The 12,929-nt window shown below is 43.5% G+C and overlaps 1 protein-coding gene across 2 annotated transcripts in view; it reads left to right on the top strand.

Annotated features, from left to right (window-relative positions):
- trpm2 (transient receptor potential cation channel, subfamily M, member 2) overlaps positions 1 to 12,875 on the top strand; it is a 36,655-nt gene extending 23,780 nt beyond the window's left edge. For both annotated transcript variants that reach the window (XM_077002499.1, XM_077002500.1), the window contains exons 15-35: positions 4,808 to 4,934; positions 5,084 to 5,229; positions 5,421 to 5,533; positions 5,909 to 6,016; positions 6,129 to 6,351; positions 6,445 to 6,563; positions 6,745 to 6,883; positions 7,016 to 7,187; positions 7,812 to 7,992; positions 8,261 to 8,442; positions 8,660 to 8,792; positions 9,855 to 9,942; positions 10,219 to 10,306; positions 10,523 to 10,665; positions 10,775 to 10,827; positions 10,939 to 10,968; positions 11,078 to 11,164; positions 11,257 to 11,326; positions 11,894 to 12,004; positions 12,268 to 12,381; positions 12,634 to 12,875. In XM_077002499.1, coding sequence (XP_076858614.1) covers positions 4,808 to 4,934; positions 5,084 to 5,229; positions 5,421 to 5,533; positions 5,909 to 6,016; positions 6,129 to 6,351; positions 6,445 to 6,563; positions 6,745 to 6,883; positions 7,016 to 7,187; positions 7,812 to 7,992; positions 8,261 to 8,442; positions 8,660 to 8,792; positions 9,855 to 9,942; positions 10,219 to 10,306; positions 10,523 to 10,665; positions 10,775 to 10,827; positions 10,939 to 10,968; positions 11,078 to 11,164; positions 11,257 to 11,326; positions 11,894 to 12,004; positions 12,268 to 12,381; positions 12,634 to 12,738 — 2,532 coding nt within the window. In that variant the 3' untranslated portion in view covers positions 12,739 to 12,875. The remainder of the gene's footprint in view (positions 1 to 4,807; positions 4,935 to 5,083; positions 5,230 to 5,420; positions 5,534 to 5,908; positions 6,017 to 6,128; positions 6,352 to 6,444; positions 6,564 to 6,744; positions 6,884 to 7,015; positions 7,188 to 7,811; positions 7,993 to 8,260; positions 8,443 to 8,659; positions 8,793 to 9,854; positions 9,943 to 10,218; positions 10,307 to 10,522; positions 10,666 to 10,774; positions 10,828 to 10,938; positions 10,969 to 11,077; positions 11,165 to 11,256; positions 11,327 to 11,893; positions 12,005 to 12,267; positions 12,382 to 12,633) is intronic.
- The last annotated feature ends 54 nt before the right edge of the window (positions 12,876 to 12,929 follow it).

Consider the following 12,929-nt stretch of genomic DNA (forward strand, 5'->3'; position numbering starts at 1 on the left):
CGGATGTGCTTTCCTATATTCTGTGCACATTTGAGAAACGGTTTCACTAGTCTTGTTAGACAAAGCTGGACTGCCATATAGCGTCTCAAAAGTTAATAGCTCTTGCTATGCTGGTAGAGAAGAGAATACAAGATGTGTGAGGGGTAAAATGTAGTATAGCAGTTAGGAGGTAACGCCGGGTACACCCCCCTTAGTAAAGAACCTATTGCAAAAGTACAGAACTGTGAGCGGAGATGATGCCAGGAACATCTCCCTTTAAAAGATCAGAGATCTGGAAACATAGCTACATGTTTACAGGCTGAAGGTTTACATGTAACTTCGTCAGTTCTACCTCCTCCTGGCTCAGGCTGGAGGTCCACTAACTGATCCTTATCTATGGCTGTCCCCCCTTCCACTGGTTCTGCCTCTCTTTCCACCTCTTGGCTCTGTCCCTGTGACGAGAGTAGTGAGAGGGGCCTGCAGAAAGAACAGTGTCTGAATTTACAGGGAAATCATAGGGAGGATCTTGGAGCTCTTTGGAGTCTCCTTCAGGCAGACTGGGCTGCACAACAGTCTCCCAAACTGTCTGCGTGGTCTTTCTGATCTCACGCATCGACAGGTCACCTTGGCGTGCTAAAAGTGTGACATGGGTTCTCACACAAGGTTGGAGATTGTGCAAAAATAGGGATTTGAAGGTTCGGTCTTCTGTGAGACCTGGTCCATTTCTTCCCTGGAAAAATGTTTGTTTCAAGCGATTAAAGTAATCCCTGGGATGCTCTGAACGCTTGTGCTTAATTTTAATGGCTGACATGAATGCTGACGCTTCGTCAAAATAAGGGGAATACTCCTCAGCGAGGGCTTTGCATAGCTGAGTGTAACTGTCCCTAATGGAAAACGGCTGTGATTCTATGAATGTGCGAACTGATCTAGAGGTGGTTTTCCAAATCAGCTTCACTTTCTCTCGTTCTGTTGCATAAGGCAAGTCCGAGAGGCTACACTCAATTTCTTTGAGGTAGTCTTCAACATGGTAGTTTGACCTTGCTGGGTCGAATGGCTCCATGTCCTTGGCTAGTGAATCTAGTAACTTTAACCGAGGGAAATGTTCAAGGACATGTCTATTAGAATAGGAAGGTGGACCTTCACTATCCAAGTGGTGTAACTCTTGGTCAATAGGATGCCTACTGCCTCCTATCTCTCTGTGCCTAGGTGGCAGTAATGAGCCTTTATGCATCTCAAGTTGAGAAATATCTGTATTTCTCCTTGAGGAAAAAGCTGTAGCATGTACGTCACTGTGCCAGCCTGTGCGTGGGTCAGTGGAATGATGCTCAGCGTTTAAGTAAGGCCTGTTATCTGCTCTACCTGGTGAGACGTCCCTTGTCTGTACGTTCTGCCAGTGGTGTACATCAGCATGCCTTCTGCCATCCTGCTTTGTGTCTATAGGGGGCAACAGTGAGCCTTTGTGCATCTCAAGTTGGGAAATTTCTGCATTTCCTCTTGAGGAAATAGCTGGAGCATGTACGTCACTGTGCCAGCCTGTGCGTGGGTCAGTGGAATGATGCTCAGCATTCATGCAAGGCTTCTTAACTGTGGTACCTAATGAGATGTCCCTGGTCTGGACATCATGCGGAGGATAATGGTCACCAGCATGCTTTCTACCTTCCTGGTCTCTGTCCATAGGGGGCAACAGTGAGCCTTTGCGCATCTCAAGTTGAGAAATACCTGCATTTCTCCTTGAGGAAGAAGCTGGAACATGTACGTCACTGTGCCAGCCTGTGCGTGGGTCAGTGGAATGATGCTCAGCTTTTAAGTAAGGCTTCCTAGCTGCTGTACCTGACGGGATGTCCCTGGTCTGGACATCATGCAGAGAATAAGGAGGGTCAAAAAAACATAGCAGGATTAGTTTTACTCTTTTTGTTACTCAAGAGTAAGGGGGCAGAAGCTAGGGACGAGTAAGAGGGCTCTGCTGACTCGTAGCAAGAGGATGCAGACAGGGCATCTGCTCTAGGAGGGTGATTCTCCACAGAGGCTTCACTTTGAGCTTCAGAAGCTGAACCGTCAGTAGTATCATATGGATACTCTGAGGAAGAACTAGTTGCATCTAATCTAAGACTCATGGGGACTGGAGCCGGGGCCTTAGGATGTATGACAGGTGCATCATCACCTGTGGAGTGCCGACTATATGGGCTTTCTACTGTAACTAATAAAGAAGGTCTAGAGGTGCCAGATCTAGTTGCAAGGAAATCTTGCGCTCTCGCACGAGCAAGCTCACTCTCCCTTTGGAGGCGGGCAGTTTCTGTTAAGCCCGTGTGACGTTCACTTACGGTGAGCACGTCATTCAGCGCATGAGTGGTCAGTTGGAGGTTGTGGCGAAGGCTCTCAACCTCAGAACTGAGCTTAGCAGTATCCTGTTTGAGGAGTCTATTTTCCTTGCGTAGTGCCTCTACTTCTAAGCGAGCCTGCTGCTGACATAGAAGGAACATTTTAAAAACTACATCTGGAACGGTAGGGGTCTCCTCAAAGTAGTCCTTTAGAGGTTTGTCAACATCCTTCCTAGCTGGTTCAAGCATCTGAAGGAGCTGAAGCAAAGATTGACAAGTATTCTGTTTTAGAAAAGCCATGGTTAGTCTAAATGTACTTATAGACTAGCTCAAAAAAAGGGACAAAATCAAGTCAGCTTCAGTACAATCTGGCTTAGCTATTGTGCCAGGACCTTGTGTCTGGGCAGGTAAAAAGGGTAATTACCTAGGTGGACAAGCCAAATTGAAACTGGGGTAAAAAGAATTGTGCCAAAGGTGATTATGGTCTCTGAAACTAAACACTAGCACACTGGACCAAAGACTGCAACAGTGAAGTTATACAAAGACAGTGAATTCTGATAACTGTGCTAAATAATTATCCTAATACTTCTGCAGTACAGGGGAAATCAGTGGGATGCCACACAAATTAAAGCAACTGAATTACTATTGAAGTAATCAGAAATTAAATGAGTAAAATAAATATACTGATCTTCAGTTGATTGCTCAATGAATGTGAATAGTAACCAAATGGTAATCAAATTAGAACACTATCACCAAACTGTAGTTACCAAGTACTAGCTTTCCTCTATAGGAAGACTTGGGAAGCGCTCTGGCGCCCTCTTCTGGCGAATTTGGAGATGGTCCTATTCTAATGGCTTGAAAGCCTGTGATATGAAAAATATGGTTGATATCAAACAAATATGGTTGAGCCAGAAATCTCCCTCACGCAGGGGCACCAATTATGTAGGGGTTTCACCTACTAATCCTTTAAAGTAGATATAATTTGTTTTACCTTAATTATTAATCAGTCTCATTAATTTAGAATCAGTCTCATATTCTAATTATACCAGAACCATAACATTTAGTTATTAACTAAGGGTAATTAATGGTTTGGTATCTGAAGGATTTAACTATGAATTCTTTGGAGGTTTTGGCAACAACCACTTTTGAATGACATCAACACAGACAATTTGGTGAAAATAAATGATACATTTATTTAAAACTAACTATTCTAAAACAAACGGCATCAACAAGGATCAGTACATTTACAGTGAAGACTGGGTATCTAGTGTGTGTGTGTGTGTGTGTGTGTGTGTGTGTGTGTGTGTAAAAAGGGGAGGAGAGTAATGTGTGCACGCGCTTGTGCGCGTGTGAGGAGGCGGGAGTTGTAGTTTCAGTTCTCCTATAGAGAACAAAGCAACTAAAATGGCGCCGACTTTAAACAGTAGAGCAGCGCGACTGTGTTAATTAGCTCAGCTGGTTTATTCCAACGTGGTCAGAACAAAGAGTAATGGAGCTGGCTTAATAACTAAAAATTAATGTGATGTGTCTGAGAATGGGGAAGACTACAAGTTGTCCATTAATCAGATAAATAAAAGATGGTGGCATGCACAGCAAAGAGAACTTTGTATGTACAAATCTTGATGAAGATTATGAAAATAAAGTTAAACACATTCAGAATGTATTAACAGAAAGCTTGGTTAACTCTACAGTTCAAATAACTTTGCCCTTTTATAAACTATGCCCAGCGTTAAGAGTCTCACGTGTTGAGGATTTGGGGTAGTGTCGTCCTCCCTGAATTCTCCTGGAATTAGGAGGGAATTTCCACCGCAGGCTCCTCGTTGATTAAACGACGTCGTCCAGGTGTGCTGGGGAATCGTCCAGGAACGCGAGTCTCGTTCACGGTTTAACAACAGGGAGTTGATCGCCTTTGTTTCAGTCCGTGTGGCCGCGTTAGCAAGCTTGATTGAAGTCGTTCGGTGAATCTGTTGTCGCGGTAACGTTGATCGGTTGGTTGGTGTAACTCGGGCTCGTTAATGAGGTAATACGACATTCAGCTGTTTGCTGTTAGTCGTATCAAAGTTTGCGTGCTCTCAGAGAAAACCGGAGAGAGAGGAGTGGCGGAGCCTCTCTTTAATAGGTCTAACCTATGTGTCGGTCAAACCAGAGAGAGAGGGAGATATTACGGAGCCTCTCTTTAATAGGTCTAACCTATGTGTCGGTCAAACCAGAGAGAGAGGGAGATATTACGGAGCCTCTCTTTAATAGGTCTAACCTATGTGTCGGTCAAACCAGAGAGAGAGGGAGATATTACGGAGCCTCTCTTTAATAGGTCTAACCTATGTGTCGGTCAAACCAGAGAGAGAGAGATGAATGGCTGTTCAGGGTATTTAAACACCTGAATTGTAGACACACCCTTACTTCCGTCAAAGCAAGCTTGTTCCATGTGTTGCCAGTGGTACTGCCACCTGCTGGTTTAGCATGGTACCTACAGTGTGTATGTGTGTGTGTGTGTGTGTCTGTTCCTGTAGTGTAAGGACAGCATAGCTGCTGCTTTAGCTGCCAGTAAGATGCTGAAGAAGCTGGTTAAGGAGGGCGGAGATAATGGGGAACAGTCGATGACAGAACTGGCGGCCCACTTTGAGAAACACGCCATCGGTACCACACACGTTCTTCTGTGACTTCAGTGATTTTAAAAAGAAATCAACATTTTCATATTAATTGAATTTAGCACAGCTAGTTTAGCACAACACATCCCCCCATGTGTCACGTTTGAAGTGGTCACGTTTGAAGTGTTCCTTTCCCAGGTGTCTTCAACGAGTGCCATAGATGTGATGAGCAGAGAGCTGAGAAACTGCTGATCCGGGCCTCTCCATCCTGGGGCGGGGCCACGTGCCTCCGCCTGGCCCTGGGGGCTGATAACAAGAGCTTCATAGCCCACCCAGGGGTCCAGGTAAGCACACCTGTCACACTACCACATTATCATTCCATCATCTGCAAGAATATACTGTACACATTCTCCAATCATTCAAATTCCTTCTATTGAATAAAAAACGTCTTCATACAGTCAAAGACGATTGCCTGGCATTTGCAAGACATGGTGTTAGGAATGATGTCATTGGTTGAGTGGGTGTGGTTTCCCAGGCTCTGCTGACAAAGGTGTGGTGTGGGGAGTTGGCGGTGGAGAACCCGTACTGGAAGGTTTTACTCAGCATGCTGTTCTTCCCGCTTATCTTCACTGGATTTGTGGCCTTCAGGTGATTAACCAAATCCCATCACATTCCTATGTCCACTGGTCTGTGATTGAATTCTGGCCTGATTATTTTTTGACAGATACGTAGTTCCCATTAATCACACAAAATCAAAATATGCAGATTACATAAAGTATATGAAGTGTGCAGGGGTGACATTTGCTGCACATTGTAAAGATTCACACATTTGGAACATCCTCACATTGCTATGGCACAAGATCCAACCACAAGATGGCAGTATTTCGTTTGCATCAGCTGTGGTACAGCTGAAAAACTCCAGAGAAACTAAATAATGAATTACACTAGAAATGTCATGGCAAAAACATAACGCATTGTATCATGCCCTATATCATATGTAATTCTTGTTTTGTATTTGGATAGACATGATGAGGCCATTCGGAGAGAAGCGGAGAAGACAGTGGAGGAGAAGATGGTTTTGGATTCAGTTACTAACATCTGGAGTGGTGCCAGGGTGAAACATCATATTAGGTCAGAATGGGACAAGCATTTCAGAGAAAGATAAAATGTTAAGATCATGCCACACCTTTGAGATTTGTGTGGTTTACCATTAAAAACATATTGTCATCTTTCCTACTACCAGTGACCGATCTGGAAAACGTCTGCAGCCTTTGAACTACTGGACTCGGCTGGTGAGTCTGTACTCCAGCCCTCAGGTAAAGTTCTACTGGAACATCGCCTCCTATTTTGGGTTCCTGTGGCTCTTCGCGGTGGTGCTAATGATGGACTTCCAGTCCTCACCGTCCTGGAGAGAGCTGCTTATCTATGTGTGGCTCACCTCTCTGGTGTTTGAAGAGATCAGACAGGTGAGAGACACACACACACACAATCACAGCAGGATAGTAATCTAGGTGCAATGGATATTTCAGGCTTGGTCTTTCTTGTCTCCTTCTCTTCAGCTCTTCTTTGACTCTGATGGGTTTCAACTTGGGAGGAAAGCGAAGATGTATATTAAAGATCTTTGGAATATTCTGGATGTGTTGTCGATAAGCCTCTTTATCATTGGCCTGACTTTGAGGTCAGCCCACCAGCCTTACAAAACAATAGCTCTCAATAGGGGAAAAGATTAACCACACTCACTAAAAGTCATGTCATTACATTGTCCTATCAAGTGTAATTTTTGCAAATGCAAAAAAAATCCAGGACTTTTTAGTTATATTAGTACTGTAGTTGACTTTATGTCTTTATCTCTTGTCCAGGCTGCAGGCTTCTGATAATCTGTTCTATGTGGGTAAAGTCATCCTCTGTATCGACTTCATTATATTCTGCTTGCGACTTATGGCTATCTTCACCATCAGCAGAACCTTGGGCCCTAAGATTATCATCGTCAGGAGAATGGTGAGAATCACAGATAATGCTTGTGCACTTTTCCAAGTATGTTTCTAAGCCACTTATATCTAAAGAAGCACTCTTGAGGAGGTGTGGCTGGTAAAATGAATCTTCTGCTCTCTTTTCTCTCTCTCCTTGCAGATGTTGGATCTGTTCTTTTTCCTGTTTCTGCTCAGTATCTGGGTGGTGGCTTACGGCGTGTCCACGCAGGGCATCCTGATCCAGAATGAGCAGCGTCTCGACTGGATCCTGCGCGGAGCCGTTTATCAGCCCTACCTCATCATATTTGGCACCTTACAAACTAGCATAGATAGTGAGTAAAACACAAAAAGAGAATGGCACTGCTAGCAGAACACCTGGAAAATAGTGCACGAGTACTACATAGTGGCTTTAAAGCTAGTCGGTGCCACAGGTGACCCAGGACATAGTACAAATTGTGCATGAAAAATGACCACTGTTGCTATTCAAAAGACTTTGTGTACAACTGAGCACTGACATAGAAGTAGCAAGGAATCTGGGTTGGGTTTATTTGTCTAATATTCTGAGGGGAGATCCAAACTGGAAGCAGAAATGAAGCTAGGATTAGGTTTTGTGTTAAGTTCAAGGTTAGTTTGAGGTCTGATTTAGACATAAATTTAGGGCATTTGGAAGACGCTCTTATCCAGAGCAACTTACAAATTGCTTTGCCATCTGCTCAGACATTGCTTCCTAAATAGTACAGTAGATAGACTGCTGGTGTCTGACCTTTGAACTGTTCCATGTATGAGTACTGCTTAGTGTAATAAACTTAATTCATGGTAATGATACTCTGTTGAAGTTTATTAATAAACTATAAAGGATATAAAACTCACCAAAAATCCTTCCTAGCAGAGTAGTGCTGATTTTTGGAAATATAAGGGATTGAGTCACACTTATGAACCATTTCTGTGTGATCCAGATACACAATTTAATATGGACAGTTGCACCGTGAATGCCACTGATCCAATGAAGCCCAAATGTCCAGTGCTGAACGGTGACAACACTCCATCCTTCCCTGATTGGCTGACCATCATCATGATGTGTGTTTACCTGTTGTTTGCCAACATCCTGCTCCTCAACTTGCTCATTGCTATCTTCAAGTGAGTGTCGTCCTTCAAAAGTTGCCTGTATGTATTTGTGCTGGTGATAATGCGTGATAAGACGTGAAACAGCATGGTTTTAAACGATAGGAATTTACTATTTCTATATTTATTTATTTGAGAATATTACATATTCACTGTCTAAATCCTGATTAATCTTGATTAATTGACCTCAAAGCTGTTAGATACAGCTTGTTCCATACATATATTAAGAGATTTACGAACATATACTAAGAGATTCTAAGTGCTCCGCCTTTCTATTATGCAGCTACACATTCCAGCAGGTGCAGGACCACACAGACACGTTCTGGAAGCTTCAGCGGTATGACCTGATTAAGGAATACTACAGCCGCCCCGCCCTCCCCCCGCCCTTTATCCTCCTCAGCCATCTCTACCTCGGGATCAGAAGTCTGGTCCTGTGTCGGCCCCCGCGGACACGAAGGCCCTTCAGTGAGTGCCTAAAAACACTGAAAAAAGCCTCCAGGTCTTTATGCAGAAAGTTTGTGAAAGTTTGTTACCTGGTTAGCGAGTCCATCTCAGCAGTAGGTCTGACTAAAGCTCAGATTTTGGCATTTCAAATCGATTATTTTTATAAGTAGCCTGGCCTTTTGTTCCCCACTCTTCAAAGTAGGCGTGAGTGAGGTTTTGATAAAGCCTATTTGTCCAGGGCAAGAACATACTCAGACAGAGACGGATGAGCTGTTATCCTGGGAGGCGTTCATGAAGGACAACTACCTGGCATCTCTGCAGCAGAAGAGGAATGAGAGTATGGAGAATCACATCCAGGTCACAGCAGAAAAGTGAGGCCCCCTGGCAAACGTCATCCCACTCGCACACGCAAGTTTGCTTAACCCCCAACTATCATACTTAGCACATCGAGTGGTCAATAAACACACGTGAGCTGTTCGAAGTAAAGTTGCTTCTTGTGAGACCTGGCGTTTGCTCTGGAGAGCACAGTGCAGTCCATAAATACTTTATGTGACTTTATCTTTGGTTCATTTGGCTTTGTACTCCTGTGTGCTGGATTAAAGTGAAGCAGAGCGTGTCAGATTATTGTATTTTACATCTTTGTCAGAAAGGAAGCTGATTTTAATTATAAAATTTAAATCATTATTTTAACTCTATAAACTTGAATAATCGGCATGTTTAATAGCCTGCAGATCTTTTGCGATTGTTGCCTGAAGATTTTCTCACAGACATTGTCAAATCCTGGCACTCGTGCCTGGTAATGTTCTGCCAGGCTACTAATGACTCCATCTGTGCTTGCTTTGAGGGTTATACCCTTCGGTCTTGGCTCCAGTAAATTAAACGGGTGCTTGGTGGGCTTCAGATCAAAAGACAGAACCTTTACAGTGTTTTGACCCTGATAGATGTGAGGTTCTTTAGCCCTAGCCCCAGTATAGCCCTAGTATAGCCCCACCGCAACATCCACCTCTCTCTGTCCAGTCTACAAGCTCAAGGGGCATCCCCAAATCAAGAGACAGAGTTAATTGTAGTCAAAAAAGCTCTAGTTTAGCTCTAAGGCCTCTCCTTCCCTAACGCTAGTAGTACAGTAAAGGATTGAGGTGTGTGAGGAAGAGGGAAGAGGTACAGGGAGGGGGAGAACAGAGTGCGCATGTTTTTTGAAGGTCAGAGGTCATAAAGAGAGCTGGTGGGGAGCAGTTGGAGTTGGCCAGCTGCTACCCATTATCATAAATTGTAGGGAAATCTTACAGCAATGAGGAGTACCTCCCGGTGTCAGAGGTCGAATTATCACACTAGAGGGCAACACAATGATCTTTATTGTAAAGTAGCAAGCAGAAGTCATTGGTTTGCATTGACTCACAGTACTTTAATAAAGTGTCAGCCATCTTGTCTTTCAGAGTCGACACCATGTCGGAACTGCTAAACCGAGATCAAGAAATCAATTATGTCACCATGGAAAAAAGATTGGCTCGGCTGGAGGACCAGGTCTGCAATTATTTCAGTATCAGTTGCTGAGTCACATTAGATTCATCTTATGAAAGGCACCGCAGGAAAAGTGATGGTTTAAAGCAGATATGTTGGAGAAAGAGAAACTATCTGTGACAGGACCTGATTAGCCCTGGTCTGCATGAAGCACATTCAGATCTCATTCATACCAATCTCCCTAACATTTCCTAGCACGATCCAGAGCAAAAGCTAACATATTGTAATTAGACACAGATGTTAGTATTTAATGGGAGTGCTCTGTGAATTCTATGGCAGGTCTTTGAGTCCACTAAAGCACTGCAGTGGATTATGGATGCTCTTACATCTCAGGGCTTCAAATCCAAACAGAAGGCACCTGTATTATGTGAGTTTAACGATTCTCCTTTTCTTAAAAGTGAAACCTGCTGTTTTCACTATTCTATATTCTTTAGTCTTTACGCTTGTATGTTTTTTTATGCAATATGTAAACCCTTAAACTGCACCCTTACTAAAGACTTAGCATACTTACAACTTACCAGATTTGAATGGTAGTTGGGACTCTCATTTTCAGTAGGAATAGGTCAGGCTTATTCCCTTTCAGTGAGCACCAAGAGGGACACTGAGGAATCTGGAGGGCAGAAAGCAGAGGTGGAGAAGACTCATCACTTCTACGCCCGCCAGTATCATTATCCTGACAGCACTGTTAAACGCTTCCCCGTGCCTGAGGAGAAAGTGCCCTGGGAGGTCGCCTAAGCTAAGCTTCTTCTAAATGATGTTACATCATTTTAGAAGTACCGGTATATTTCATTTTATACGTTTCTGGAGTAATCAGAAAAAAAATCTTCTGCTGTAGGTGGACTTTACATTTTACCTTCCCCCAGTTTACAGTCTACATGGAATTGGAGAGTAAGTCATCTGTGAACCACAGTCATGTTCACGTCTTCGTGTTAATGTCATGCTCGTAACACACTCACCAAATGCTTTTGTTTTAACTTTTCTGTTCTGTTCTACAAACAGTTCAGAGAGTTCAGCCTTAGATAAATACAGGTAAATAACAGCTTCATACACCTTATTATTTACATAATGTATTTATATATCTATTGTGACTGTTGGTTTGCTTCATGACATGATCAAAAGAGAGAGTGTGCACTTTCAGGAACCCTGCAGGACGAACGGGATTAAGGGGAGCAGGAGCCCTGAAGAGCCTCGGCCCAAACCTCCTAATTAAAATAATCATCACAAGGTAAAGAATAAACAGCACAAGCATTACCGCACATGCATATGACGCATTGTAATGCACTGTAAGGCATAGTATTATGTTTATTACTTACTTAGATGTGAGGACTCTGTGCTGCAGTTTTTGGCTGTGTGGGATAATACAACAGGATCCTGGACAATACCTGGGGTAAGGATTCTCGAGCATTTACATTTACGGCATTTAGCAGACGCTCTTATCCAGAGCGACTTACAAAAATACTTTGCATCTGATCACAGAATTCATCCTATAGTACGGATAGGCCAGAATTCAAGATACCATTGAATCAGACTACTACTAAACTACAGGAGTCAATATCATTACCCAGTGTTTTGCAAGTTAAACGTTTGCCAAGAAGCACAAATAAACATAGACAGACATACAATTTAAGAACAGCAGCAAGTGTCAAGTTAGTACTCTGTTAAGAACTCAACAAACAGGTGAGTCTTCAGTCTATGCTTGAAGATAGCAATAGACTCTGCAGTCCGAACAGCTAATGGAAGAGCATGTGCGCGCGCGCACGCACACACACACACACACACACACACACACACACACACACACACACACACACACACACTTTTTTATACTGATTACTAATATTAAGTATCAAAACTTTATGTTAAGCATTGCTTTATTTCAAACAATATCAGCACATCCAGAATTAACCAGACCCAGGAATGAAGTTGCAGAGGCCTCTCTCTCTCTCTCTTACAGGGCCCGGCCCAGCCAGGCATGCCCATACCCGGAGGCCTGGAACCAGTACTGGGGAAGAAGCTTTACCAAAAAATAAAATCCAAAATAGAATCAGGAACCCAAGTCAAGGAGGTGGATAATCAAAAGTACCTTGAATGTTTGAAGTTTTATACCAGCGGTCCACACAGACACACACGCCTTACAGCAGCTAAGCACTGGAGGAACTTCAAACTGTCCTGGTCATCCTCCAGGACTAGAGACTGACAGTTCTGTTGCAGACTGGCTCTCTTGTTGTTTGAACACAGACCGTCATCATACGCACGTTGAGGCTTAAGTACATAGTTCATGTTGGTGACGTTGAGAGGAATATTCTGCTCTGTTCTCCACTGTTCCAGGTTTACAAGAGTTATGTGGATGATAATCGCAACACTGACAATGCCTGGATGGAAGCAACCATAACAACATTGCACCTTGACTGGCGTAGTGTGAGAATGGACGATGTTGGAGAGGTAGGAACCTTCCTCTTCATCTGTTTCTCCCTTAAACTGTTAATGGAGTTTCGGGGATGAGACAGTGAAATCAAAATTTGAGCATTTGAAGCAGCTGTGTGGTTCGGTCGGAGAAATCCTAACAGAAATCGGACATGAAAAGCTAAACAGAACAAATACCCCCAGAGGTTAAATATTGATGACCTTATTGCCTCTGTTCTGAGGTCAGTGGCAGGATCAATGTCCTGACCTCCTGCCCCCGTCTCTCTGCAGACCAAACGTCTCCAGTGGTTGGAGGTGAGCAGCCAGACTCCCGTGTGTCCATACCAACAAGAGGCTCTCCGCCATGTTGCCGAGCTTCATCAAGTGAAATTCTGAGTGTTACGCTGGCTTCACGCCGTGTGTTCACGGCCATCTTCTATGTCCGTTGAGATGCTGCAGCTGAAATGTTGAACTCTGTGACATACTTTGCATACAAGACTTTCTGGCAATAAACCAGCAATGCTAGAAATGTACACCTGCTTTTCTTAACTTTTTGTGACATCTTTTTGCAACATGAAAATTCATTG

This window comes from Brachyhypopomus gauderio, chromosome 4 (assembly GCF_052324685.1).
Source record: "Brachyhypopomus gauderio isolate BG-103 chromosome 4, BGAUD_0.2, whole genome shotgun sequence".
Taxonomy (NCBI): domain Eukaryota; kingdom Metazoa; phylum Chordata; class Actinopteri; order Gymnotiformes; family Hypopomidae; genus Brachyhypopomus; species Brachyhypopomus gauderio.